At 39.7% G+C, this 20024-nt stretch overlaps 1 protein-coding gene across 1 annotated transcript in view; it reads left to right on the top strand.

Moving 5' to 3' along the window:
- Positions 1-20024, top strand: part of CDH6 (cadherin 6) — a 199659-nt gene that overhangs the window by 93905 nt on the left and 85730 nt on the right. Inside the window, exon 2 of the mRNA XM_060191189.1 lies at positions 5636-5994. Coding sequence (XP_060047172.1) covers positions 5767-5994 — 228 coding nt within the window. The 5' untranslated portion in view covers positions 5636-5766. The remainder of the gene's footprint in view (positions 1-5635; positions 5995-20024) is intronic.

Below are 20024 nucleotides of genomic sequence, written 5' to 3' on the forward strand. Positions count from 1 at the left end.
ACAAGTTCCTCCCACAATAGATAAGATGCCCACTATCCTAGCAATGAATGATACCCTAAGAGTTAATTCTGATCAACCTAAAGGGGGGGGAAGATATATGCCTTTATATAATATTAATAATAAAATAGAGCAAGGTAAAAAAGAACCCTGTCCCAGATTACCTCAAACCTTATGATCAGAGGCAGCTGATTGTTAAGAAATAGAAAGAAAAATAAAATAAAAAAAAAAAAACCTCAGGACTAGACAAGGATAGCTGAAATAGACAGTTATGCAAATCTACTATTTACTGTATATTCTAGGGGTAGCTAAAGGAGGAAGGGAAGTTGAGCAAAGATACTCGCAATGAGAGTCCACTCTGAGTCAGAATTCTTCCCCCAAAATTCCCAAATGTGTATTGGTGAATTCAAAAAAGCACACTGTTTGGTGGTGTGGGGGATGGGTCCTGTGGCTTTGGAAGCTGTAGGATTAAGGAAGAAAGGATGACAAGAATGAGAAAAAGAAAAAAAAAGAAAGAGAGAGAAAAAAAGAAAAAGATAAGAAAAAGAACAGTAATAAAAGAGCGGTGAAAGGAAAGAGTTTTTTATTTATTTATTTTTAATTATTTAATTAGCTATGCACAGTGGGGTGGGGCGGGTGGCTACTTAGAAAGAAAAAAGGCCAGAGGTTTCAGAAGGGACTGGACTTAGAATGAATGATACTCCCTGGTGGGACAGTAATCTTGGTAAAGAAAGAAGCTCAGCAGGGGAGCCTGCTAGTAGCTGGTCCCCAGGGACTGGTTATGGGGGGGAAAGGGGGAGGAGGTGTGCTTTGTGATTAATAATTTAAAAGAAAAAAATTTTCCCTTTTTTTCTACTCTATTTTTTAACCCAATTAAGTTAGTCACCTCCTTGGTGTCACCGCTAGGACCCCTTATTGACTGGCCTAGTAAAGGCAGAAAATCCTACTGTTTCCAGAAGATGTGGTCAGAGCTCAAGCCACTAGCAGCTTCTCAGTCCACCATCTTCCGGGAACCTCGACCTATTTAATTCTAATGCCCTATGAGGTGACCACTATAGTTAGCTCATTTACAGAAGAACCTAAGTTACAATGAGATTAAGTAATTTTCTCAAACTAGCACAAACAAAAGGTGAGAAGCCAATTCAAAATCAGGCAGATGACTCAAGCATTGACCATCTTAATCCCTATGAAATCTTGCCTATTCAGAAACTGTAAGTGCAGGAGCCAGGGTATAACTCACCTGGTGGATCATAGAGCTGATAGAGCTGCCCCTGCCCCCATCACCATATAGAAGCACCTGCAGAGAATAGAAGTTTTATGAGCAGTGGAGCAATGCTCCTCTTTCCCTCTCTCTCTCTCTCTCTCTCTCTCTCTATCTATCTATCTATCTATCTCTCTCCTCTCCTCTCCGCTTCTATCTCCCACACTCTATTTTAATAATATAAAGAATAGAAAACAAAGAGTCTTTGAAGCATAATGGATTTGTGCATGTGCAATTCCCCAGAGAGAACTTTGGTGGCAGGGAAAAAAAGTAGTGATGTGATAGCACTGGAATTTTGATGATGAGTGGGGTAAGAGATATGAAACTGTGCTCCTGAATTTCTATAGTATTGTAAACTAATAAGAAATAAATGAAATTCTTTTTTTCCATGTTATTATGGAGGTAATGGTTTACAATACAACTGTTGACACATAGGTACAACCTCTCATCTCCCCATAATATATGTCTGCAGGACACTCGCCCCCAGCTTAGGTCCTTTTCCATCATCATACGACAGACCCCAGATGTCCTCCACCCCATCACTTTCTCCCCCTTCCCAGAGTTCTTTGATTTGGTACAATACATATCATACCCAGTCCAAGTTTCCCATTTGATCAATATTTTTCCTTATTGTCTTTGCTTGTTAGGTTTCACCTACAAGTGAGATCGTTTGGTATTTGACATTCTCTGTCTCGCTTATCTCACTCAACATGATACCTTCAAGTTCTGTCCAAGATGTGGCAAAGGAGATGGCTTCATCATTTTAACATCTGCATAATATTCCATTGTGAATATATACCACAACTTTCTTAGCCACTCATTTGTCATTGGGTATCTGGATTGCTTCCAAGTTTGGGTTCTAATAAACTGTGCAGCTCTAAACATGGATCTGCATCTGTCTTTTCAGATACGTGTCTTTGTTTCATTTAGAAAAATCCCTAGGGTAAGAATTGCTGGATTATAAAGTAGATTCATTTCTAATGTTCTGATGAGTCCCCAATTTATTTAAATAATAATAATAATAAAAGTTCCTCTGGGTTTCAGAACAGAGAAAAATTGATGCTACATAGCCAACAGTTGGCAATATTTTTCACTAGAGGATTCACAAAAAAAGAATAAGAAAGAAAATCTAAGGCTCTATAAAGTAACAGGAATTATAATAAGTTTGCATACTGAATTTTTAACGAAGACACACCCTAGCAAGTCATAAAGGAGTCAGGTTATACATCAAGATTATAGTCTCTAGTACACTCAGAAATGTTCCTTAAACTTGTGCCACTTTAAAAGTTCATTACCAACAAAGAAAAAAAAATTCAAACACTTGACATTTGGGTAACTGTGATATTAACAAGAACTAATATTTAATATTCAAGTGGCAACAGCTTGCAGAGTTTGCACACAACACCCAGGGGGACCGATTTTTCTTTCAAATGGCCTTTAGGAGTCTGCCTTATGAAAGAGTTGACACTTCTATTCTCTGCCTTCCTCTCTCCCCTGCCAGCACCATGGGGCACATATAGAGTGAAGCAGTAGACATGTAATTCCTCACTGCAGGATTTGTCTATGCAAATAATGGAGAAAAGAGGAAATTAAGAAAAATGTAATTTCCATGGGATCATCCTTAGTGTAATCTCTCCTGCTAAAAGTGAAGCCATGTCTTTGGAGGGCTTATTTTCCATATGCTCTCTCAGCACCCTCTCTCCACACCATCTAGAAGACAGGCAGGCACCCCCACCTAATTGATCACCACTCATTCCACACCTGAACCTAGGCCACATGATGACAATTATACCATTGCTAGCATTTTTCCAGCATGACAAATTGTCACAGTACTAATTTACTCACCTGTGGATTTTTCAGTTTCCACACCCCCTCCCAGCCTGCTGTCAAAAAGATGCATAATAATGGAATAAAGGTCTTAAAATGCTGAACACCATGAAATATTTCACTCCTGTGCCAAGAGAAAGCTTTCACCGGTCCACGTGTTAGGTAGTAATCATTCCTCATTACTGGGGTTGAAAAGGTCGCAGGTAGAATGATAAGACACAGGTGAACAAATCTTTTCTGACACAAGAGATTTAACAGTCTGATCAGATTACCTCAAATACACATCTTTACCAGCGCTTTGTAGGTGGCTATATCAGCTCAACTGCTATTATATTCTTTATTACAAAATGCCTTGGGGGACCAGCCATAGTGCACCAAGTTAAGTGTACCTGCATAGAATCCAGGTTCGAACCCCCTCTCCCCACCTTCAGGGGTCTGTTTCAGGAGCAGTGAAGCAGGTCTGCAGATGTCTATCTTTCTTGCTCCCTCTCTATCCTCTCTATCTCCCTCCCCCAACCCTCATTCTCTCTGTCCTATCCAATAAAATGGAAAAAACCGCCACCAGAAGCAGTGGATTCGTAGTACAGGCACTGAGCCACAGCGATAACCCTGGAGAAACACACACACACACACACACACACACACCTTTGATTTTCTTTCTCTGTTTTATGGCAGAGATTTATTAGTATTATTCAGGAAGATTTTTTTTCACCAACTAGGTAGATAGCATAATGGTTATGCAAAGAGACTTTGAGGTTCTGAGTCCCAGATTCAGTCCCCAACATCACCATAAGCCAGATCTGAGCAATACTCTAGTGAAAATAATAATAATATTTTTCCAACATCAGAGGGTAAGAGGAAGAATAGGTTGTAATTTGGTGGGTTCTTCCCCACCCCTAAGAAATGTAGATGAGTTTATTATGAAGGTAAAAACATGTGTTACTTTAATGACATATCATAGGTGTTGCTGTCGGCCCGCAACAACGACACAGACACCAGTCTTCTTCCTCAATTTCCTTTATTTCCTTCTTATGGCCACGTTAAGTACCTTTTACTGTTACATAGTCAGTCAATGGGCATTAAGCAAGCATACAGCATTCATAGATCATGCAGCCTTCTACCAATCATAAAACAGTTCACGTGTACAACACGCAGTCTGTGAAGTTGGATCATCCAACTTCCACAAAGTTGTTTACCACTTTACTGGTTTAGCCACCACGTGGCCGGTGCCATCTTAGGGGCGTGATGTGCAGTGTCATTATGGCTCCCAACAATAGGAAAGGGGTTGCAGCATCTTCACAGATGTTGGAATCTGGTCTGAGGATATTTCAATGCCAGGTTGTGTTCTTGAAGAGTAAGATTTGTTGTGAGAAATGATTAGCCATAAGTATAAGAGCTGATTTGTCTGAAGACCCTGCAGTGACTGTCTTCACCATTATTTCGAGATTTTGATGTACCTGTGAAAATTCCATATAGACTGGCCAATTTTAGCATGTATGTTCAATAGCTTACAGTACAACTAAAATTTGGAGATTAAGAAAAAAGTCCACAATTCACTAAAGAAGCCTGTATGATTTTTCTAGCCAATTAAATACAAATTCTTGAGGTCTGGGCAGTGGTGCACCTGGCTGAGTGCACTCCTTATCAGGGGCAAGGACCTAGGTTCAAGCCTCTGATCCCCACAAGCATGAGGGAAGCTTCACAAGCAGTATTGCAGGTGTCTCTCTTTCACTCTCCAGATCTCCCCTTCCTTTCTCAAGTTTTCACCATCCCACTAAATAAATAAATAAAACACCTAAGCAAAGTCTAAAGAAATAAGTACATCTAAAAAAAATACAAATTCTAGAACCCATCCTGTAAGGCTAATAGGTCATATGAGGAAAGTTTGTTCCCCGGCCAAGTTTGGAAACTTGGATTCAATGTAGATTTATCAGCATTCTTTGTTCGCTTCTAAAATGTCCATATACTAATAATTTACATTCTGAAGACAAGGCACTTGTTCTTTTCCAACCTTCTTTGGCCCAGACAAGTGTACCAAGGCATATTTCTATAGCCAAGCGTCTGCAGAGCAGATTTGGCCTTTACTTATGCTTGCTCATCACAGGTACTTGACACAGTCTAGTCAAACTTCTTTGAACAGGATTGCAATTGTCCATAGTATTCTGTGCCCTAAACTTGTTCATGAGGAATATAAATATATATATTTAGAAGCACCACACACTTGTACTTCCAACTAGATCTCAGTCCCTGTACTCAGAGGTAAGAGAGTAGTGAAATAATTCACTCTGGCATGTTGACCTCCAGCAACGCTATTACTTAAAATAGGATGCTAAAACAATATGCAAGGAAGAAAGGGGGGAGCAACTTCCTCCTTAGTCTTACACTCAGCACAGCCAAAAGACTCTGTTTCCCTCATTTCTAAGCTGATAGCCAACTTAACTTTTGTTTTGCTATTCAAATTTCTGTCCTCTTTTTTTCTGGAGCTGATTCGCTCTAACACTGAATTTTAAGCATCTCTAAAAATGCCTGATATGTTATTATTCTTTCCAGATATCCTCTGAGAGCCAAGCAAAGAACATTAAGGAAGAAAGAAGGAATGAGGTTGGATACCGTGCAGTGAAAATAAAAGGGATTTGAAGGAAAGGACACCTGCTCCCCAGAGACTGATCTGTGGCATCAGAATGAGAACTTACCGATACTTCTTGCTACTCTTTTGGATTGGTCAACCCTACTCAACTTTCTCAGCTCCATTACCTCAGAGGACTAGTGGTTTCCCAACAAGAAAAAGGGCTCTGGAGCCCTCTGGAAACAGCAAAAATGAGCTGAGCCGTTCGAAAAGGAGCTGGATGTGGAATCAGTTCTTTCTCTTGGAGGAATACACAGGATCCGATTATCAGTATGTGGGCAAGGTAGGATTCTACTGGACCCTTTGACATTCTGAAGAAGTGACTAAATAGACAGGGAGGATATGAGTGATTCCCCCAGTACCATAAGAATTGTTGCTTTTTTTTTTTTTTTTCACTTGAGTAGTTTCGGGAAGAAGGCTGTAGCAAGAAGCTGAGAAATGTTAGCACTGCAACAAAGAAAGGAAAATGCTCCCATTGAAAATGAAACGCCCACAGCCATCCGCATAGGATTATCATAAATCCTTTAATTTTTACTTTAGCTGGGAAAATGTGGTCCAGCTATTCTATAAAGGAGGAGGTATTAAAAATAGGAATGGAGCGATTAAGCTGTAAGGAAAGGAAGGGTTCCTTTTATTCTCCTGCAGAAAGCAATGTTCTGAACTTCAGTCCTTTGGTCAGGTTTAAGTTAACACTTTCTTGCCACTGCTCCTTGCCATGGTACTCTCATTCTCTGGCCAAATGGAGCTCCTTGTCCTCACAACCTTAGATCTGGGGCATTCATGCTATTGCTGTTGTTTGGTTTCATCTAAAATAATTGGGAAGCTCCAGGTGTTTCAAATGCTTGAGTTTGACTGTGGGAAAGTTTGAAGAGGGGGGGAGGGGATGATTCTTTAAAGATGCTTCTTTCAAATATCATCTGACCATTTTATTGACTCCATGAAGTAGAGTGATGAGGCATCGCTTCTCATACTGTTCTTGTCGATTCCTCCAGCTGAGTCAGGAAGCAGCTTGGTTATACTGTCATTATGAGTTTCACTGGAGTTTTATCACCAGCAACATTCTTGTTGCAGAATATCTGCATACTGCACAAAGGTATCTTTTGGCGGGGGGGGAGGGTAAGTGGAGAGAGGCCACAGGCTTGTTCTTTGCAGGCTCTGATTTTTTATTTCAAATTCAGATATTGATAAGAATGAAAATTGCTACACATCCTTCAGACAAACTGGAGATGAGTCTACAAAGAGACGGCCAGATGTATTCATCATTGATTCTTAAAAACAGCTGCACTAGGACATCAGAGCTAGCATGTGAATGTTGTAGATTCAGAGGGCTTGCAAGTTCACCTTGGGTATAGGATCAGATCTCCCTCAATAACCATGCTCAAATATGCTCTTTAAGTATTTACCAGTGTGAATGAAGGAAAGCCAGCTAAGACAAGGATTGTGGTAACCAGGCACAGTTCCAATAAGGTGAATTATTTATGTGGAATAAAGCAGGAGAGGAAGTATTCAATGAAGGGGTGGACATCAACACAGATCCCCTTGGGTCTTGCCTTGGACTTGCTGTGAAATTGATGCGCCATGTGGCTGCCTTAGACCACAGTTCATGTGCTCCGGGAGGTGGCGCAGTGATAAAGCTTTGGACTGAATTTGATCCCCGGCAGCACATGTGCCAGAGTGATGTCTGATTTTTTCTCTTCTCCTATCTTTCTCATTAATAAACAAATAAAATCTTTTTATTTTATTTTATTTTATTTATTTATTCCCTTTTGTTGCCCTTGTTGTTTTATTGTTGTAGTTATTATTGTTGTTGTCGTTGTTGGATAGGACAGAGAGAAATGGAGAGAGGAGGGGAAGACAGAGAGGAGGAGAGAAAGATAGACACCTGCAGACCTGCTTCACCGCCTGTGAAGCGACTCCCCTGCAGGTGGGGAGCCGGGGTTCGAACCGGGATCCTTATGCCGGTCCTTGTGCTTTGTGCCACCTGCGCTTAACCCGCTGCGCTACAGCCCGACTCCCAATAAAATCTTTTTAAAAATCTAAAAACAAAAAAAAAGAAAGACAGTCCACTGACTTATACTTCATTCCACTTCCTTTGTGAAGTTTGAACAACCCTAAATTTGTAATGGTTGTAAAAAAAAAAACTAATAAAAATCTTTTCATCTTTAGAGCCCTTTCTGCAAGACAGATGACATTAGTGCCATAGACTAGGTTACAAAGTTCTTTGTCCAAATGATCAGTCTACACCCTCCCTACTATTATTATCGTCATCATTATTTACCACTTGGCATGAAAAAGACCATGTTTTTCTTGTTATTTTTAAAGAAGGACCAGGATATTTCAGGATACTGAGAAGCATCAATGGGCAAAACCCGCAGAAGAATCAGTTTCAGGATCTTAATTGTGAAAAGTGATGTTGCCACAGGAAGATGGTTCTAGCTGTGGACTCAAGCAGATCAGAGGCTGCTTTGCTAGGCTGCCAGCACCAGTTGTGTGGCCCAGGGCAGGTTATTAACCTTTCTGGGCTTTCATGTCTTCATCTAAAAAAAATGTGTGCAGCTATGCTAACCCTCCTGAAGTGGTGGTACACTCTAAGTGAGATAGGAAGTAGAGCCTAGCATATTGTAGGAGCACTATTATTGGTGAAAAAACATTTCCTTGGGGCTAAAGAGACAGTCTAATAATTGTGCAAAAGACATGCATGCCTGAATACTTGAGGTCCCAAGTTCAATCCTCAGCACCACTATATGCCAGGGCTAAGCAGTGCTCTGGTCTTTCTTGGTGTGCCTTTGAATCTCTTTCTCATTAATATGAAATAAATTAAGAACAATTGAAAAATAAAAAATTTCCACATTCTTAAAAAAATTCATTTTACACAATGCTAACTCTATCCATAATGCACTGAAGTGAAATATTGATTTTTATATCATGGCAAATGTAAAATGAAAGGATTAAGGGTGCTCTCAGTGGGCGGAAAATATAAAGGATGCAGGCAGAATCCTTTCACAATCACCAATTCAGCTCTAATCATTAGGTTTTTACTATTTTTATTGGCATCTAGAGAGGTTCCCTGAGTTCACCCTCACAGTGCCTCTCACTCACCAACTTGAAGTTATGACTTCAAAAGATGTCAGCAAGGAGAAAAAAAAGTCAAGGGCAGTAATTAAAGTTGTCATCCTTGCTGGCTCTCCCACATCAGATGTGTGCAAGAGAGATTCTTGTACTATTTATATAGCATTTCCCCAAATCCATCTTAAAAGTTACATTTTAGTAATAGACATAAGATTTAGATGATAATGCAAGTTAACCGAAAACTTAAAAAATGAATTGTAAAGGCTTGTTCCACATGTGGCAACAAGCAGATGAGCAAAAGGTCAAATTACCTTGCAGGGAGCAGAGGGAAGACAAAAGAAGAGGCTCCAGAAATTTCTCAGCTCACAGAGTTGTGGAGATATCCATAAAATTGTTCACAGAGCTCTCCAATTAAAAGAAATATCTAACAGGGGCCAGGGAGACAGTATAATGGTTATGCAAAAGACATTCACACCTGGTGCTCTAAGGCCTCACGTTCAATCCCTAGCACTACCATAAACCATAGGTGTTCTAGGTGTCCAGTGCTCTTCTCTCTTTCTCTTTCTCTCTTCCTCTCTCTGCCTCACTTTCATTAAAAATATATATATATGTATTTTTAGGGGAGTCGGGCGGCAGCGCAGTGGGTTAAGCACACGTGGCTCATAGTGCAAGGGCCAGCATAAGGATCCCAGTTAGAGCCTCCAGCTTCTCACCTGCAGGAGAATCACTTCACGGGCGGTGAAGCAGGTCTGCAGGTATCTATCTTTCTCTCCCCCTCTCTGTCTTCCCCTCCTTTCTCCATTTCTCTCTGTCCTATCCAACAATGACGACATCAATAACTACAACAGTAATAACTACCACAACAATAAAACAAGGGCAACAAAAGGGAGGAAAAAATTTTTTTAAATATATATTTTTTTTAATCTAGCAATTCCATATATTAGTTAGATCAGACAATTTAGTAACTATAATCTAACAGATAAATAACAAAAAGAATACCCATCAATTGACAGGGGAAAAATGATAGTTTGTAGCCAGACAGTTCTGCACCAGGTAAAGTGTACGCATCACTTTATAGTGTGCAAAGACCCACATTCAGACCCCCCCTGGTCCCTACCTGCAGGGGGAAATCTTTACACGTGCTGTAGATGTCTCTGTCTCTTTCCATCTCTATCTTCACCTTCCCCCTCAATTTCTCTCTGTTCATATCAAAAAGAAAAATAAATAAATAAAGGCTGCCTGCAGTGGTGTATTCATAGTGCAGGCACCAAGCCCCCTTGATAACCAGATGGCAAAAGGTAAAAAGTAAAAGAAAAAAAAACTGTATTCTTTAAAAAAATAATTCTTTACTGGGGAATTAATGGTTTACAGTCAACGTAAAGGGACCGTGTGGTGGTGCGCACATTACAGTCAACGTAAAATAAAATACAGTTGTTTGTACATGTATAACATTTCTCAGTTTTCCACATAACAATTCAAACCCTCCTAGGTCCTTCTCTGTCTTCCAGGACCTGAACCCTCCACCCACCCTAAAGTCTTTTACTTTCCCGAAATACACTAACTCCAGTCCAAATTCTGCTTTGTGTTTTCCCTTCTAATTTTATTCTTAATAATCACAGTCACTTGCTAAGAAATGTGTGTAGGTATTGTGCATTGCACAACTTTTCAGAAAATCACCCTTTCATTTACATGTCCACATTTTTCGGTGTACTTGTACTCAAAAGACAAAGGGCAAACCTTGCCTTCATAAACATGACATCGAAAGGAATGTAGCCCCACCTACTGTTGAAACTGTGAACTACCTTGAGCTAGTAATTCACAAGGTGTCTGAACTGAACCCAAGTGTTGCTAAACATTTTCCTGGAAAATTTAAAATAGTTCCTAGTGTCCCAGTTCCCAGCTGCACTATAATGTGCTTCAGTGTTTTTACTCTGGCAATGTAGGGCTGTAGGTAGGCTGGCATATGAAGGCGGACAAAGGTAAATGCAATCTTCATGTAATTATTCTAACTCAGTATTACATTGGGCCTATTCTTGGGGCCAAATACTGAAAATATTGCACTGTACATGTAACACATAGAAGTTTTAACTGGATAAAATGCAAACATATAAGCAAATGGCACTTAAAACAAAGTACATTAGAAACATCTATTTAGGAACTGGGCAGAGGCTCCGCTTGGTTGAGCACATGTTACCGTGTGCAAAGACACAGATTCAAGCCTCTGATCCCCACCTGCAAAGGGCAAGCATCACAAGTGGTGAAGCAGTGCTGCAGATGTATTTGTCTCTCTCCCTTTCTATTTCCCCTCCTTTCTCAATTTCTTTCTGTTCTACCTAAATATAAGGAAAATAAAAAAATAAAATAGAGCAAAAAAATGTTTAAAGCAACATCTATTTATATTTGCATTTGCATTCATTGATTCCAGTTATTTAGGGAAAAATTTATAAGGATGGCAGTGATGATGATGATGATGATGATGCCAAAATATAGTGAGAATGAGTGTGGAAAGACTGGAGAAAGAAGACAGAGTCCCTGGGCTAGCAATATAACTCACCTGGGAAGGTGCCCACTTTGCCTGCACACCACCCAAGTTCAAGCCTGACCCCTAACACACTTGGGGAAGATACCATGCTGTGGTGTCTATCATTCTGTGTCTCAGTCTTTTTATTTTTATTTATCTGGGGGAAAAAATCCACACGGAGTGATGAAGTCCCAACCAATGCACACAAGAAACAGAACTCCATGAGCATCTAAGGAACAACAGAGAAGAGAGTCTAGAGACTGAAGTCACAATGAGGTGGAGGGGCAAGATCACCCTTTAATGTTAAAGCAAGGGCTAGGTGGTGGTGCATCCAGTAGACCATACACATTACCATGAGCAAAGAGCCAGGTTCAAGCCCACAGTTGCCCATCTGCAAGGGGGAAGCTTCCTGAGCAGTGGAATGGTGCTTCAAGTGTCTTGTTTTTTTTTTTTTTTGGGGGGGGGTGTTGTTTGTTTGTTTGTTTTATTTTTGTTTTTCTCTCTCCTCTCTTTCACCCTATTTTTCTCTGTATCTATCAGAAAAAAAGAAAAGAAAAAAATGTATGGGGCCTCCAGGAATAGTGGAGTAATCATTCAGGCACCAAGCCACAGTGATAACCCTGGCGACAAAGTTAACTAACTAAAGCACAAGCAAGTGCAGCACAGCCTTCCTGCTCTTCCTGTCATAGTACTACATTGCATAGCACCATGTCCTGTGACCAGTACAATTAAAACAGAAATTCTGACACAGAGAGTTAGGGAAGGGGACTTAAGATACAGACATAGGAAAAGAAGATGGTTTTTTTCCCTAAGTTACATGACCTTCTGGGGGGGAAAGGGACACTTTTCAGCTGATTGATATGTCAAGCATGTTAGAAATAGAGGTTCCTGGGCCCTGCCAGAGATCTCTGGAATTAGAATGACCATTTCAACAAGATCCCCCATGAATTTTATGCGTATTGTATTTGAGAAGTGAAAAAAAGAGTGTTTTCTGATAAGTTGCTTTTAGATAGACTTCAATCTGGGAACCATGTGGTGGCACACCTGGTTAAGTGAACATGTTACAATGCTCAAGGACCTGGCTTCAAACTCCCAGTCCACACCTGCAGGGGACAACTTCACTAGTGTTGAGACAGTCTGTCTCTTTCTTTCTCTTCCTCTCTCTCTCTCTCTCTCCTTATCACCTTCCCTCTAAATTTCTCTATTAATTAATAAATAAAAATATTTTTTAAAACACTTTAAAAATATGACACTCTGGGTTTCACCTCCCTAGAAATTGTTATTTCATTGGTTTCCGATAGTGTGATTATTATTCTATCATGTGCGAGAAATATGATAGCTACTTCCCTAAGAAGACATTTCTGGTAACAGTTATAATAAAAAGTAGCAATTGCAGTGATAAAATGGGTATCCACAAAGCATTATAGAAATATAAAGGAAAGGCCAACTGGTCTTGGTTCTCAGAAGCACTTTCTACAGGACGTAATGATGTTGGAAGCAAGTCGACCAGATGAGCAAATGTTAACTGACACAGTAGAGGACTTCCCAGGTAATTAGCTGCAGAAGCCAAAGGAAAGAAGGCAGAATATTCAAGATCAGGGATGTTGAGATTGAACAAGCAAGAGAGTCATACTGTCGCTAAGGCCAACACAGAAAACAGAGAGTCATATTTTCTTGTTAAGAGCTACAGGGAAGATTATTTGATTTCATACAAAAATCCACTTAAGTTATCTCTGGCTTATGTGAATTTAATAGAAAAATAAAAGAGAAGCATCATGTTTCTATATTTTTAGAAGCCTCCGTATCTCTCCTGCCAGCTTCATGAGTGTAGCAATTCCTTGAGGGTGGTTGAGACAGATTCTAAAATAAAAATTTGAATAAGAAAATAATCAGTCCAGGAGAGAGCTCTCGAGGTAAAGGACACTTTCCATGCATGAGTCTATGGGAACACTGGTGGTGGAGCCAGGGAGCGCTCCAGGAATGGTGTTGTGTCTCCTGTTATACTAAAAATAAAGACTGAGAAAGCTTAGACCAAGGATGCCAGTCAGCAGTGATATAGCACATTTGGGGAAACTTAATTCTCTAGCACCGCATTATTTTTAATGTTTTATTTTAATGAGAGAGAAAGAGAGAGAGAGAGAGAGAGAGATCACTTCTGGTTTATGGTAGTGCAGGAGGTTAAACCTGGGACCTCAGAACCCCAGGAATGAAAGTGTTCTGAATAAGCATTATGTTTGTCTCCCTGTTGTCTTACACTGCACTGAAAAAAAATAATAATAGAAGGTTTGGCTGTGGCGCAGCTGGTTGAGGACACATACTGTTACCATGCGAGAGGACCCAGGTTTAAGCACATGCTCTCCACCTGCAGGTGGGAGGAGGAGGAAGCTTCATAGAATGGTGAAGCAGGCCTGCATGTGTATATCTTTCTCTCTCCCTACCTATCTCCACATCCCCTTTCCATGTCTCTCCTATCAAATAAAATAGAAAGGGAAAAAAGGCCACTGGGAGCAGTGGATTCATCTTGCAAAAACCAAGGCTGGGGCACATCAACAGCCCTGGATGTGTGTGTGTGAGAGAGAGAGAGAAGGAGAAAGAAGGAGGAGGAGGAAGAGGAGGAGGAGGAGGAGGAAAGGAAGGAAGGAAGAAAGGAAGGAAAGAAGAATAAGGAAGGAAGGAAGGGAGAAAGAGGGGGAGGGAGAAATAAAGGATTTTGACCTGGACTTTCATTATGCAAAGATGAATATATATTAAAAATTAAAAATTACACACAATTTTAGGCATAAGACTCCCACATGATCACTAAACACCTCACAGAAATACCTACTTCCCTTGTCTCCTCAGTTTTATCCTCTCCTTGCACATTCTGTATACATAAGACTAATAATGCCCATTAGAATCGTTCAAGATATTTCTATTTTTGACATCATAATAAGAACTCAGCTTTTATGGGGTCTGATAAACTAGATTATCACAAACATTTTCTGAGTGTAGGTTTTTGGAAGCTCCTGATGATTTTCTTTGAGTATAAAAAAGATTTCTCAAAATTGATATGCTGTGTTTTTTTAAATATCACCAAAAAATGGGTTCTATTTGAAACTCCAGTGTCTACTGTTTAATTTGAAACAGCTCTTCCTAATGAGCCTTTCTCTGGAGTCTTCCAAAATTAATGTCTACCCAATGCAAGGAATCCACTAGTCTCAAGATAATTAGACAGTAATGTTCTAAGAGCCCATAAAAAACAAAGATGCCAGTCATATTCACCTTTTAAAACTCAGGATGAACAATTATTATTTGTTCCTATAATTACACGAGGCAAATTTAGTAAACATGAGACATTTTATTCATTATGAAAAGCCATTTAAAAGATGTTCTTGTTAAAATATTGCTTACTCATCTTGCTTGTTTGACTTTTATATATTAAAAAAAAAAAAAGCATAATCTGAGAGCAAAAACCTCCTGGTCCCAATCTGTTAGGTGGTTCAGACTCTATTAACTGCAGCCACTTTGAACAGCAGAATGAGATTAAAGCATTGTTGCACCTAATGCTGACTGAACACTGCTTTGCCCCAGACACACTGCCAAGCTGATCCAGGTGTGTTATCTCACTGGCTGTTAGTGCCTACACATATATTTTATTTATACTCTTGTCTTATAAATGAGGAAACTAAGGCCCAGAGCAAAAGAGTATTTGAACCCCATGTTTCAAAGTCCTAGTACTTGGCTATTATTTTTTGCCATCTTGACCTCTTAGCTGGCTCAGTTTTATCTCCTACCCAGCATCTCACTTGTGCCTCCCACTTCAAGGCACACATGCAAAGCTGGTCCCAGCACAGGCGTTGCTGTTCCATGAGCGCATTCAACGCAATACCACAAATACCTATTGATTTTAGTAAGACTGCCTTAAAGGAACGACACAAAGAGGTTTGCTTTGCTCTGCAGGTTGCTTTACTTTTTCTTGATTTTAATTTCCAGAGCACATCAGTGATATTCAAAGGAGTTGAATTTTAAAATGAGCTAGGCAATTAGCAGTCTTTTGGTCACTGTGATGAAAAAGTGACTTTTCTCTTTATTTCTTTTGGTAACTTTCTCTAAACTTTGGTTCTGGTTCAATGACCTGTAATAATCTTTTATCCCTGAGACACAGCAAGCACCTTGGGCACATCTTCCTTCTTCATCATTTAAATTTAATGTTCAGTCCTTAAACATTTTATATTTCAACTGATTAGTGTATTTAAGGGAACGTGCATTTGCTGGCTCACTGAATGTACTTAAAAAAAAAAAGTTTCAAGAAGTAACTTCCAAACTGCCAATATTGGCCCTGAGACTCACTTTGTTTTGAACATCCATCAACTGATTTCACTTTCTTAATGACAAAAGCTTCAATTTGTCGCTGAGAAAATGCCCCACATAATAGCAATTCCACGTCTTCCACTTGCCTCTGTGCACAGTATCTCATGTGAAGAGCTAAACAGTTAGAAAGTTTGACCTTGGTCATAAACCCAAAGGCAATTGCTTGATTGTCTAGGTCACACAAGCAGAGAAATACAGAGAAAGCCAAATAAGGACCCAATCCTGAATCCTCCAACTTCCACATCGTTATGACAGTGGAACCCTCTATCCTTCTGCTTGTAATTCAATTTATTGAATAAAATTCAGGGATCAAGGTGAATAAAAGGGAGTTAAGGATTCAGATCCTTTTTGTTCCTACTGAGTTATTTTACCTCCCAGCTGCATGAGACGAACAGCTGGGGGTTGCTGGAAGGTCACAGAGATCCTACATGTTCCTGAGAACAAATTCCCCAGAATCTAAACTATAGACATTATGCAGTACTCTACTACTCCCTCAATTTGTTTGTACTGTTAATAGGCCATGTAATGGCTTGATTCATGCCAGAGCTCTTCATTTTTTTGTCATATTATGGATATATAATAGCAGATAAATCTACTGATTGCCAACATCTTTGTTTCCATTTCCTTAAAAATCCAAACTCCTAATTGTAATCTTGACTGAATTCAGTTTTTATTGACACCAGGTTTTTGTTGGAGCTCTGTGCCTGCACTATGAATCCATGGATCCTGGAGGTCATTTTTTATTCTTTTCTATTTTTTTTTCTATTTTTACTTGATAGGACAGAAAAAATTTGAGATGAAATGAGGAGATAAAGAAGAAGAAAGAAACAGAGACATCTGCAGACCTGCTTCACCACTCGGGAAGCTCCTCTTTGTAGCTGGAGTTGGGGAGTGGAGGCTCAAACCCAGGCCCTTGTGCATGTATAGTCATATTTGCACTCAACTAGGTGTGCCAGTGCCCAGCCCCTAAATTCAATTTTTAAAAATTGTATTGGGGGGGATGAATCCTAGACATGTTTTTAGTCAATGGTCAAAAGAGCCTGAGCCACTTATTTTTACTCCCATTGATGTGAAATACAGAATGCATACATTGGGTTAATTATGAGGAGCTATGATTATATTGGAACCAGAATGATAAATTTAACTTTGAGAGGGCTCCCATCTCACTAGTTAAAATTAAAATACATCTTCCTTATATGCTCCATCTATCCTCTTCTACCAAAGCACAAGCTTTAATAACTTTCATGTTCAGAGGCTATGAATAGATGTTAATTTGCCATTGGAGCCTCAAGGAGATAATTCTGTGTGTGTAGATGTAGGATGCTGGTAGCAAACTCCAACTCTTTACAAGCTTTTATGTTGTCAGTCATCAGGATGACAATGGAATATAATCCTCATGAGCATGTGAAATCCATCAGTGTTCTTTGCAAACCTATCTTTCCATCAGAACTGAGGAAGAGGTTGAAAGAAAGTACAGAATACCCCACCAGAGAATTTAATTTTTCTTAATGCCATCATTATTGCATATGTAAAAGTAACAAATACTCACAAAGATCCATATGAGGAAACCAAACTTGGAATCACCTATTAGAAGAAGGGAGAAAGCAGCATGCCACACTACTTCATAGGGAAAATATTTATAGTTTCTTCCAGTTTCCCATTCACAGAGAATGTGTATGCACAGCAACAGAGAGGCATTGGGAAAGATTACAATGTATACGTGTATGAAGTATGTGGATAAATATTTTAGGTGAGCTGGTGTGTCTCTGAAGATCTGAGGTCAATAATGTGGGCATAACAAGAGGCTTGAAATATCATTCTGGATGTGGAATTTAATGCTGACTAGAGGGAGTAGAGATTGGAGTTAAGAAAGTAATTAAAGACGTTATCTCAGCTATGGCATCTCTTGAGTAGATCTGGAGAGAAAATTCTTTCCATTCATTCAACAATTATTCACTAGGGAGTGCGAAGTTAATAGCATAGACAGCCTGGTCAAGTGGGAGCCCAGCTGCACTATGACTACCTGGGCTATAGTAAGAAAACATTTTTTTAATTTTTATTTATAAAATGGAAATATTGACAAGACTATAGAATAAGAGGGGTACATCTATGGTCATACCACTGTGAACATGCCCAATGTCGTCTGATCTCAGAAGCTAAGTAAGGTGGGGCCTGGTTAGTATTTGGATGGGAATAAGAGGAGTACATTTCCACACAATGCCCATCCCCAGAGCTCTATATCCAATCCCTTCCCTTGATATCTTTCCTATTCTTAACCTTATGGGAGCATGGACCTAGGGTAATTATGGGGTGCAGATGGTGGAAGGTCTGACTTCTGTAATTGCTTCTCAGCTGAATATGGGCTTTGACAGGTGGATCCATCCTCCCAGCCTGTCTCTCCCTTTCCCTAGTGGGGCAGGGATCCAGGGAGGCAGAGCTCCAAGACACATGGTGGAGTCCTCTGCCCAAGGAAGTTGAGTTGGCCTCATGGTATCATCTGGAACCTGGTGGCTTCACAGGAGATTCCCAGGTTGAAAGCAGCTTCCTTGCAGAGCTCACACCAGGTGTTGTCTCCAAGCTGCCATTGTGGTTCCACCTGCCTTAAGCAAACAATTTAACTTCTTTGTGTCCACTCCCTCATCCTCCCATTTTTTCAGTGGGTGAATGAAGAAAGAATTAAAGTTACTGTGGTAAGGATCAAATAGGTTAGTACACAGAAAGGGTTTAGAAGGAGGTTTGTCATACTTTGAAAAATAGGGAAAGTGCAAAAAAAAGAGGACCTTCCTTATGCCCAAGTGATGATTCCACTCCTGTTCAGCCACCTTCTGCAAAGCCCAGTATTGTGGGCCAGAAGATGGTACCAAAGCAGCAAGGCAGCAGCAGACATAGTTCTTCAAAGGCAATTCAGCGGGCTAAGTACGCAAACTTGTAAAATTTTCTTTATTAGTCAACCTAAAACTAAAATATATACCTCATGTCATTCAATGAATTCAATTTCATTTCAAAATTTTATTACATTACAACACGATTTGGAGTTTACAGTATTTAAATCTCTGTGAAGCAGTAAGAGCCTAGGTAAGTCCTGCTTTCCAATAAAAAGTATAATGCATAAAGTGTCGGGGGGGTTAGTGTCAGGGGGTTGCACCTGCAAGGTTAGCTTCATAAGCAATGAAGCAGGTACACAGGTGCCTATCTCTGTCTATCATCTATCTATCTATCCATCTATCCATCTCTCTGTCTATCTACCTATCTGTATCTTCCTCCTCTCTCAATTTCTCTGTCTTATCCCAAAAAGGAAGGAAGGAAGGAAGGAAGGAAGGAAGGAAGGAAGGAAGGAAGGAAGGAAGGAAGGAAGGAATGGAAAAGAAAGAAAGAAAGAAAAATAGCTTCCAGGAGCAGTAAATTTGTTTATAGTGCTGGCATCAAGCCCCAGATATAACCTTGGAAGCAAAAATTAAATAAATAAAGCATGAAGCTGGGAAATAGTTTAGCCAATAGAACCTGTGCAGTTACCATATACAAGATCTTGAGTTCAGAAAGAACTCTCTCCGCCCCCCTCTGTCTCCCTCCCTCCCTCTCTCTCTCTCTCTCTCTCTATCTATCTCTCTCTCTCACACACACACACACACACACACACACACACACACTTTTGAAATTCAGTCCAGGTAGTTGCTCAGCAGTACCTTGAGTTCATCCCCAACACGACATTAAAAAATCTCATTGCATGCAACAATTCAAAAATTAACTGTTGTGTTGTGGATCAGTAAAATAGCCCATTTGGATAGTGTACTGCTTTGCTATGTGTGCAACCTAGATTTGAGCTTGAATGCCCCCCCACCACTACATTGAAGGAAACTTCAACGCTGTGGTTTCTCTCATTCTGTCTTTATTTTAAAAAACTGACTGTTGAACTAGGTTGTAAGTTGCTCATAATTTTTAAGGTGGAGTTGTCACTGGCAAGTTGACATTAGTATCATGTTCTTCTTACATTATAGAACCAAAGTTTTATTATACAAAAATTACTCTTGATTTAGTTCTCAGGGCTTCTCTTTTTAAAAGACAAAACAATTCCACATTTAAGTTTGTACTTTCACATTCAGCATATTGACTAATGTTTTCTATTATATCCTGGGACTGCCCTTTCATTTAGTATTTTAGATATGAAATTTAAACTTTTTAATGTTTCCATCTTTGCACATTCTGGGATACCCTAGACTACATATCTTCCTTGTCTATGTATCTTTACAGGTACCTAGAATAGATTTTGTCTATTGGAAATAGCCAACTACTACTTAAATTAAGTTGCAATGACCATAAAATAAAAGCCTGGCTTGTTATTAAAATTTGTATGCCAGTTTATTCATGGGATGGTT

Source organism: Erinaceus europaeus, chromosome 5, assembly GCF_950295315.1.
Source record: "Erinaceus europaeus chromosome 5, mEriEur2.1, whole genome shotgun sequence".
Taxonomy (NCBI): Eukaryota; Metazoa; Chordata; class Mammalia; order Eulipotyphla; family Erinaceidae; genus Erinaceus; species Erinaceus europaeus.